Source organism: Trachinotus anak, unplaced genomic scaffold (assembly GCF_046630095.1).
Source record: "Trachinotus anak isolate AG129_WGS33_773 ecotype Australia unplaced genomic scaffold, CSIRO_AGI_Tana_v1 ptg000033l, whole genome shotgun sequence".
Taxonomy (NCBI): Eukaryota; Metazoa; Chordata; class Actinopteri; order Carangiformes; family Carangidae; genus Trachinotus; species Trachinotus anak.
The window spans coordinates 2,653,957-2,663,867 of NW_027273884.1; the positions used below are offsets into that span (position 1 = coordinate 2,653,957).

At 40.5% G+C, this 9,911-nt stretch overlaps 1 protein-coding gene across 1 annotated transcript; it reads left to right on the forward strand.

Annotated features, from left to right (window-relative positions):
- Window positions 1–454: 454 nt before the first annotated feature.
- Window positions 455–4,532, forward strand: LOC139614164 (tubulin beta-4B chain). The gene is made up of 7 exons (XM_071471332.1): window positions 455–613; window positions 834–942; window positions 1,766–1,876; window positions 2,131–2,375; window positions 2,490–2,812; window positions 2,908–3,252; window positions 3,396–4,532. Exons 1-7 carry the CDS (start codon window positions 557–559, stop codon window positions 3,541–3,543), a joined length of 1,338 nt encoding a protein of 445 aa, XP_071327433.1. The 5' UTR covers window positions 455–556; the 3' UTR covers window positions 3,544–4,532.
- The last annotated feature ends 5,379 nt before the right edge of the window (window positions 4,533–9,911 follow it).

Genomic DNA, 9,911 nt, shown 5'->3' on the forward strand with positions numbered 1-9,911 from the left:
AGCTATAAGTTAGTATCTCTGGTTGAGTTAGAAGAGGCTATAAAGAACAAGTGTTTAAGGTGAAAAAAGATCATGTTGAGGATACTTCAATACAGGGGCTAAGACAGAATATCTATTATCGTGTCTATTGGTGCCTTTCTTATCTAGCAGCAGGGTGGCCCATATAATAAAGATCAAAGCCATTGAAAGGAAAACCATTGTTAGATTTCCTGCTGCTGGATTTCAATTGCAACTTTAATGCTGCACAGGCACACGCAAAAAGCAGTGCTCAGGATGTCCCTGCAGAAACACTGTTGTGTATTGAAATCTATTTTGTTACCTAGACAACGGCGGCCCCCCCAGGGTACTACCCAATCAGAACTCAAATCCAAGTTTTCTTGACCAATCAGATGCCTGCTATGTTTTGACTGACGTTTACAGTATCCAATTGCGTTTGTCGGCCGTCTGTAGTTGGCAACGCTCCTGCCTTCTCAGGTTAGTCCGCGGCTGGAGCGTAAGAACGGTCACTACTCGGTCTGTGTCGGTTGTTGTCTCGAAGTTTTTAATTTCGACCAAAATGAGGGAAATCGTACATCTGCAGGCAGGCCAGTGTGGAAACCAAATTGGAGCTAAGGTTCGAAAAAAAACCCTTCCTTAGTTTCAAAATGACTCACTGGGAAGGAGCGTGAATGTTAAATTTGGTTTAGGCGGGCTGCTAAATTAGCTTACCTAGCGATAAAGCTAATGATAGCCTGGGGGTTCATACGACCGTTGGGTTTGACTAGCTAGGACATGTAACGCTAGCTTGCAAGCTATTTTAACCGTTGTCCTTTATTGTCTTTTTCCAACTCTAGTTTTGGGAGGTGATAAGTGACGAACATGGCATCGACCCCTCCGGGACGTACCATGGGGACAGCGACCTGCAACTGGAGCGGATCAACGTGTATTACAATGAAGCAACAGGTGAACTTCACTTTGCTCAGCGTTCCGAGCTACAGAGTTAGATTATCTGATTTCTAAAGGAGTCAATGTAATTCAATACCACCGGGTTGTTAGTACCACAGCAGTCCAGCAGGGGGTCATTGTTCAGCTAGAAGCCACTAGAAATGAGTCTTGAGTCCCATGAGATCTTCCTGACTCGCCTCCCTAGTAACTGTCGCCCCGTTTCTATGAGACAGCAGATCAACAAACCACCAGCTCACAATAATATCTCAGAGAAACATGACAACCTTAGCTTTAACAATAATGACTGATTTTAAAACTTCAACTTGAAAACGCGTTATACTATCAGCAAATAAAAAGCAACTGAGAGTTAAATATGAAGGATTGTAGTTGGAAATGTATATTAACAGGTTTCTGGCCTATAATAAAATTAGAATCTGTTCCTAAACCACTTAGTTTGCCCTCTGTACTTGACTGCTGCTGTGTCTGCTGTTAGCATACTTTGCTTTCTTAGCTTGCTATGCAAACGTTATAACAGTAATTTATAACTGCTGTAAACTGTAAATTTAATGTTAAAACAGCTTAACCCTAACTCAGTTCAGACGTTTAGTTACCATTCAACTCAGCTTGTAAAATAATTACAATAGTTACAAATTGAAACAGAAGCTGTGGTCCAGGTTTTGGTCAAAAAGTTTTTTTGATTTGTTTGGTGAACATTTATTGAATAATAACATGATAATAATACTGGAGAAAAAAAGCAGCTTGTTTTTTGAGTAATTGTTTCAGGACTTTGTGTAAATTGTCTCCTACAATCACCTTTCCATACCTGTGCTTTCATCACCAGGTGGGAAGTATGTCCCTCGTGCAGTGCTGGTGGACTTGGAGCCAGGAACAATGGACTCCGTGAGATCTGGTCCATTTGGCCAGGTCTTTAGACCTGACAACTTCGTCTTTGGTAAGAATTTAAATATAAAAATTAATCTGTATTTTAACTTGGGCTGATACAGTTGGTTTAAAACGTAAAATGAGTAGTTGTCCACAGTTATGCAAGAGTAAAGACACCAGTCATATTCACTGTATAAACCGCTCATTGCAGGGAAAATGCGCTTTAATTCGAAAATATGATGAAGTCATATTTTAAGTAGAATAGGATTGAGTCGGTTTTGAGACCACAGCTGTGATACAGGTCTGTATTTGGATTTAACACAGGCCAGAGCGGAGCAGGTAATAACTGGGCTAAAGGCCACTACACTGAGGGAGCTGAGCTGGTGGACTCAGTCCTGGATGTGGTGAGGAAGGAGGCAGAGAGCTGCGACTGCCTTCAGGGCTTCCAGCTCACACACTCCCTTGGGGGAGGCACCGGCTCTGGCATGGGCACACTGCTCATCAGCAAAATCCGAGAGGAGTACCCAGACCGCATCATGAACACTTTTAGTGTGGTGCCCTCACCCAAGGTACACACAATCCATTAAATGTTTTAAAATGACCACCAACTCCACCTGTTTCCTCTGTGCTGCAATAGTGTTCCCTCCTCCTCACTTTGATTCCTCTTTCCCTTCCTCCTCCAGGTGTCAGACACTGTGGTGGAGCCATACAACGCCACCCTGTCTGTCCACCAGCTGGTTGAGAACACAGATGAGACCTACTGCATTGATAATGAGGCCCTGTATGACATCTGCTTCCGCACGCTGAAACTCACCACACCAACCTATGGCGACCTCAACCACCTTGTCTCTGCCACCATGAGTGGGGTGACCACCTGCCTGCGCTTCCCCGGCCAGCTCAATGCTGATCTGAGAAAACTGGCTGTCAACATGGTACCCTTCCCGAGGCTGCACTTCTTCATGCCAGGTTTTGCCCCCCTCACCAGCCGGGGCAGCCAGCAGTACAGGTAGAGAAGCGGGAGCTTGTATCTGTGTCAGACCCACAAGTTATATTTGAATGCATTTAGAATAATTCCTAATTGAATAATGTCTCTTTTTCTAGGGCACTGACAGTTCCTGAACTCACCCAGCAGATGTTTGATGCCAAGAACATGATGGCTGCTTGCGATCCACGCCATGGGCGCTACCTCACAGTCGCTGCCATCTTCCGAGGTCGCATGTCCATGAAGGAGGTGGACGAGCAGATGCTGAATGTGCAGAACAAGAACAGCAGCTACTTTGTGGAGTGGATCCCCAACAATGTCAAGACAGCCGTCTGTGACATTCCTCCCCGTGGCCTCAAGATGGCCGCCACTTTCATTGGCAACAGCACAGCCATTCAGGAGCTGTTCAAGCGCATCTCAGAGCAGTTCACCGCTATGTTCCGCCGCAAGGCCTTCCTTCACTGGTAAGTAAAGGAAGACCGATGTCAGGACAGTGGGGTCTAGTATGTGTACTGATGCTTGTTTGTTCTTACCCAGACATACATTACGTATAACGCCTGTATATAATGCCAGTGACAAAGTATTTACTTTACTTTGATTGTTTCAGGTACACAGGCGAGGGCATGGACGAGATGGAGTTCACAGAGGCTGAGAGCAACATGAACGACCTGGTGTCCGAGTACCAGCAGTACCAGGACGCCACTGCTGAGGAAGAGGGCGAGTTTGAGGAGGAGGGTGAAGAGGACATGGCCTAGACATCCACCATGACCTTTTTCTTACTATGCAATAGTTTAGGGCTGGGCAATATGGTTCAGTTGTTGCATTATTGATAACTAATTCCACTGAAAGTTGTTAAATGATAACATTGAAATATTGTCCAGCCTTAATAGGAGTGCAAAGAATTTCTCCAGCCTTGGATCTTAAATGTCTGTTTTCACACCTTTTTTTTTTTTTTTTTTTTAACAGCTCTGTTCTATTCCAGCAACTTTTTTTTGCTGTTTTCAGTTGTTCCTTTTCAGTGCGTCTTCCTTCCTGTTTTGGATATAAATGTTTTTAACCTCTCCTCTTTGCTGTCTCTTCAGAGGGTATCATCTAAACGTCACTCCCCCCTCAGTGGCAAACATGCAACATTCAGCATCAAGTCATATGTTCACATTGAAAAACATCAACTTGGGATATAATGTTAAAATTGTAAGGAGTTGTTGGGGAAATCGACAAACAGTTAACGGTTAACGTAACTTCCCTTGTATATGTATGTGTCAGGAAATTCCATTTCTTGTCATATTTCAAAGTCCACAGACTCTTGGCTGTCCGGCTGGTCCTGGATCAGTTTGACTCCTACTGTTACAGCTCTGTCCTTTCATAGCAGCCACCTGCTGACCTTTTTGTCCACTCAGTGGTGGCGTTGAGTGCCGTGAATGATCACCCTCTGTTTATTCTTAGTTGTTTTCAAGCTGCAGGTTTAAAATATATTTGTGATGAAGAGTGTAATATTGACAAGTTAAAGGAACTTTTTACTGAATTTGACACCTTCTGTTTGATAGGAAAGGTCACTTTTTAGCAGAATTCAATCATTTCATTCACTGGAGAAAAAAAAAAGTAAAATGCACTAACAGACTGAAAGTTATAGTGTTAGGAACTGGTCACTGTTATGTTACTGTCACTGTGCTTGGCCTGTAATGTTACTGACATCAGAGATGTAGATGGATTTTAATAAAGATTTTTGAATTGGTGCTAAACTGTACGGATTACTGCTACGTTTGTCTACTTAACTTCTGCTTGTTTTTTTAAAAATGACTGAATTTAGCTTTCCCATTACAGATGGGTCAATTATTTATCACATATCTTGATATTTTATGAGCTTTAATTTTTTGTGTGTGTTTTACAAACATACTGTAAGGTGTTGTAGAGGATACTGTTGGTAAGTATGAATTAGTCAAAAGGCAGAAAAAAGCCTGGACTTCAGTCACAGTTCTGGTATTTGACTGTCTAGGCCTGAAAAATGTTGAAGGGGCAAAAATATTTACCTTTGACTTAAGAGTTGAATGTTTTGAGTGAATTTCATCTGCAGGACCAATGGGTACTGCTCAGTGTGAAATAGTGTTTGGAGAGCTGCAGCAGTAGTTCAGAAAGTGAGTGAAAGCTGTGGAGCTGTCTGTGCGAGTGGACCAGGTGCTCAGCGTTAACCTGTGCAGAGGCCACAAAGTGCCTACGCCTGTGGATGTGCAGGGCCTTTAATGACAGGTGGCTTTGACAGATGACAGATTAGAAGAGCAAAATCACCAGTAGATCCTGAGTAACGGTCACTATCATGTCACACTGGGACGCTGGAATAGAACAGAGCTGTTAATACTATAACAAGCCACAATGTCTGCTGTGAAAAAGGCCCTCTCTCCCTGCTGATTAAAGCAGTAACATGAGGACTTAATCCCAAACAAGAAATCATTTTCACCAATTTGACGTTGATGCCTGTTTGAGAATATAATTCAATAATCATTATTATTGCCGAGTTAATCCAAATTTAGTCCACATTGGCATCATATATACATTGAGTTACCGTTTCAGGTGAACGTTGCAGTGGCAGACTCCTGTCCGACTCGCATAGAAAACTGGTGATTTTAATATTAACATTAAACATTAGTGTCAGCCAACTCCAAGAGCCCAAATAACAAGGTGTGGCCCATATTCTTATCACATGCTGTATGTAGATATGTACATGGTGATAATGTCCACATCATATCTATTTATGCAAAGTCAGTGATGGAGGCCAGTTGCGTGAAATGTTTGTCCCTCACATCTAAGGAAGTCATCTGGGAGAACAAGCAACTGAGATCAGATCAACAACGTCCAACTGATAACGTCCAACATCCTGATCCACCAACTCTCACTTTCCTTTAACCCTTAGAAGGCCACATGAGCTCACTATGATTGAACACAACTAACAACACAATTTTCCTGATATAACATTTGTGTTTTTGGGCCTTGTCATCCATTCATGAGCACAACTTATATACAGTGTGTTTTAAGAAAACTGTATCCAAATCTTGTCTCATCATTGCTCCACAGACTGTTGAACAAAGTAACTGAGGGATGTTTGGAGTTCAGTTTAGCACTGAACCACAATCAGTCTTTTGTAGTTTTATTGTGTGGTTGTGTCTCAAAATTATGTAAAACAATAACCCTTCATTTGTTCTTCATCTTTTATTATAAGAATAAAGATACAAGCAGAGTTTTAAGTAGGTGAGTCCCACAGTAGGGAAATTTGCAGTGTCACAGCAGCAAAGTGGACAGTACAAAACAAAAACTACAAAATGTCAGTGACAAATACTTAAAAATAGATAATAATATAACATGTTTACTGTTTTACTGTTTACTGTTTTACCATCTTACTGCTGTTCTATAACTGTTTCCCCCCATTTATTACTGCTTTATTTGTTTTTGCTCATATTGACATGTATTTTTAACATTGCTTATGGAGTTGAACTCATACACAAAACATTTTCTCTTTTTTTTTCTCTTATTTTGATATTATTGTTATTATGATTGTTAATTTTATTATATATATTTTGAATCTATTAGTTTTTCACTATGTTGATGTAGTCACATTATTTTCTTGTATGCTCATTTAGTATTCTTATACTTTTCAATATTGCTTAGGTGGAGGCTTTCAATAAGCCCGTCTGGGCTGTTTGCCTCTCCCTGCACTGTATGTTATTTGTTTTCCTTGTCACTTTATGTGCATTTTAAATTGTGCAAAACAATAAATAGAAAACAGAAAGAAGTAGAAAATATGTAAAATTAGAAGACAATTTTACATGAACATTAAATGTAATAATATATGAGTAGCATATTGAAAAGACAAGTGCGGACAGAACCAGTCATTGTGTCTTCAGGTCACTGCAGCAGAAGATAAATGATCATGAATATTTGAATGACAGATAACAAATGGACCTCATTGTGATAAAAAGCTTTTTGTTCCTGTTTCCTTTGTTCACATGAAGACAGGAGCAGGTTCTTATCTCTTCTTTGTTTCCTGCAAACTGGTGAATGGAGAGAATCATGTGACCACATTCAAACTGATGTGGAACCATATTTGTGGATGGAAACTTAGACAGGGGAGAAATCAGTCAGAAAAGTGTAACTACTTACATTAGGAACTCTGTATGATCACAATTTTTTTTCTTTGTGTTGTTTCACTTAAATGTCATTTCAAAAGATAAATAAAGTCAGTCATGTACAGAAGCAGATTTAATCATTATTTAACACACTGAATGTGCTCATCAAGGCTCTCATCTTTATTAATTTATTTTTTAGTTGTAGTTTTCTCTGAGGCAGAGATAGAAAGGACGTAACCTTCATCTGTCCACAGTAAAACATATTCAATGCAAATGGATATGGATTAATATGGTGACCTACACAGAGAAAAGTCAGGTGATGGCAAAGTGCAAGAATTTATTGAAGAAAATTTACTTTACCTCTCAGCACAATTTAAATCGTCAAATTATAGATTTAATGAATCATCGTTTATTTAAATATTTAATTCAGTCTGTAAAACTAAAAAACAAAATGACAATTCAGAATTTTTAGTTTTTTGTTTTTAGTTGGCTTTAAGAAAGGAGGAACTTCTGCATGTTTTCACTCTGACATCTTGAAATAGAATAAATCCATTTAACGAGAAAACCAGACCAAAAAGTCTTATTTGTGTTATTGTATTATTGTGCTGTGTTCTGTCTCTCTGCTGTACACATGCTCAGCCTGAACTGCAGAGTCAAAGGAAAGGTTTATAAAGCATTTCTGCAACTGAAAATTGAGGGAAATTTCAAGAAACCGAACAAAGTACTGATTCATGGATGATGATAAGCTTCAGTGTGAGGATCATCTGAGGTGACAGTGATCTGCTGTCAGAGCAGAGGTGGGACCAGACTGTACGGTCTGCGAGCGCACTGAGGACAGACTGCAGCTCATGAGTGTACAGCATGTTCAGTGTGTGTTTAGTGTTGACTCCACTTGTTGTGAGGTGAAGTAAAGTGTATGTGCTTTTGTGTGGTGGTTGTGTTGCTTTCTGTCTCAGCAGAGGGACACTCTCAGCTTTTATTATATTCTAACTGGATGAGTTTCAGACCTCAGGAGAATGTCCTGTTGTTACCACTGAAACTCCTCTGGATGGAGCTGATTCTCAGGAGTCCTGGATCACTGGATCCAGCTGATTGGACAGGATGATTTGGAAAGGCGCACACCTGTCTATATGAGGTCTCACAGCTACAATACAGATCAGAGCAAACACCGGAGCAATGAGCAGGAAGGAGCTGCCTGCAGAGCTCAGAGACAGGATTGTGTCAGGACACAATCACCTCTCTTACCAAGAGCCTTCTCCCCTGATAGCTCAGTTTGACTGCTCTAGGAACAGTCCTGGTTGTTCCATTAAGAATTATGGAGGCCATGTTTTTTCGTATCCTTTCCCAGATCTGTGCCTCCTTCCTCCTCATGGCTACAGTTTTGCTCTGATATGCATTATCAGCTGTGAGACCTTATATACACAAATGTATGCCTTTCCAAGTATTATTTCCTTTTCATGTGCAATCAGCTGAATATATGTGTATGTATATATATATATATATATATATATTAAAAATGTTGCCTCAACCTAACCCTTGATTGGAGGGAAGATGAGGACCGGCTTCCTGTGATGTTAGGTGCTATATTCTGTGACATTTACAACTAAACATTATCTTGTATTATCAAGTCTGTGAGGTGAAGAGCTGCAAAAGTTTTTTTCAAAACTTCATCGTTCTCCATCGTCCTGGACACAAGAACCTTGAGAAAGGAATCCAGCAGCGTGAGCTCAAGAAGCACACAGTACCGATACAGGAAACTGGCCCCCATCTCCCAGGTGGATGAAACCCTGTTTGAAGATCCCAATCAGGTATAAACAGACCAGAGAGTCTGACCTGAGGTCAACCTGCCTGCCACCCATCGTCAAACCACAGAAACCCACTGTCTGCAAGCTCCAGAGCACCTCTACGTTGTCATCATACACCTGCCTCCCACCAATCCGAAATACACAGAGGTCCAGAAACTACTGATCTGGAGCGGTCTGATCCTCCCTGTCCTGCCACCTCACCGACTCCAGGCTATTGACTTCAGGATGTTTCCTGTTGTTACCACAACTCTCCACTGGGTGGAGCTGATTCTCCGGAGTCCTGGATCACTCATTAGGTTATTGTCTCAGCTTCACTCTAAAATGACCCAATGCTACAGCTTCAATAAAGATTAGAGACACGTTGGAGGTATTTTGCACATGATGTGCTCAGACTAAATCAACAATATTAGGATAGTCACTGAAAGCTGGATTGTTGTTCTTTCTGGTGATGAATTGTGTTTGTGTTTTCTTTGAATCACAGTCACAAAAATGACCAACATGGATGACTTTTTGTGTGTTGACCAAATTATTTTAAACTTGTACATTTTTATTTTGCTTTTCATTCAAATTTGAGTAACTGCAGCAATTTCAGTGTGTGAAATCACCACAGATGACGAGACGTTTGAACGCAAGATTCACCGTGATGAGAACAAAACATTAATACACGTTAGGTAGGCAGTGATTGTTTACACAGAAATGATGATGGGATATTTGTAGAATTATATGCTGAAGCATTTTGATTTGTGGAGTCCTTCATTCATCCAAGTTCCTTCATTTAAAGGCTCACGTTTTCATTTTTCCCTTTAATTTCTCTGAGGCAGTGATGTAAATGGTGAATGAAATGTAGCCATATCTGACTAATGACAGGAAAATCATATAACAGCAATAAAATTAATATTTAATCCACATTCAGATATGGGAACCTACAAAATAATCATTCCTTTTCAGTTTATTTAAGGAAGTTCACTGTTTTAAACAGTTAAATCAACGGTCAATATTAGGGCTGAAAAATTCATCCAAACATTGTCGAAATTGCAATATGACCAAGTGCAATATCCAACTCGCAGGAGCTGCAGCTCTTTTGATGAAGGTAAAATGTGTCACAACAAACCATGAATGAAACTGGTGCCGCAGAGACACTCTGGTCTAAAAACCATTTTCTCCATAGGTAAAGGAACATGTTTGTTTGGTACAAGACAAAAA

What these genes read in the sequence shown, in the direction of transcription:
- LOC139614164 (XM_071471332.1), top strand. Translation starts at nt 557, where the DNA reads ATGAGGGAAATCGTACATCTGCAGGCAGGCCAGTGTGGAAACCAAATT. An exon ending in GTATTACAATGAAGCAACAG is followed by an intron (nt 943 to 1,765) that starts GTGAACTTCACT and finishes TTTCATCACCAG; the next exon opens with GTGGGAAGTATGTCCCTCGT. An exon ending in ACCTGACAACTTCGTCTTTG is followed by an intron (nt 1,877 to 2,130) that starts GTAAGAATTTAA and finishes GATTTAACACAG; the next exon opens with GCCAGAGCGGAGCAGGTAAT.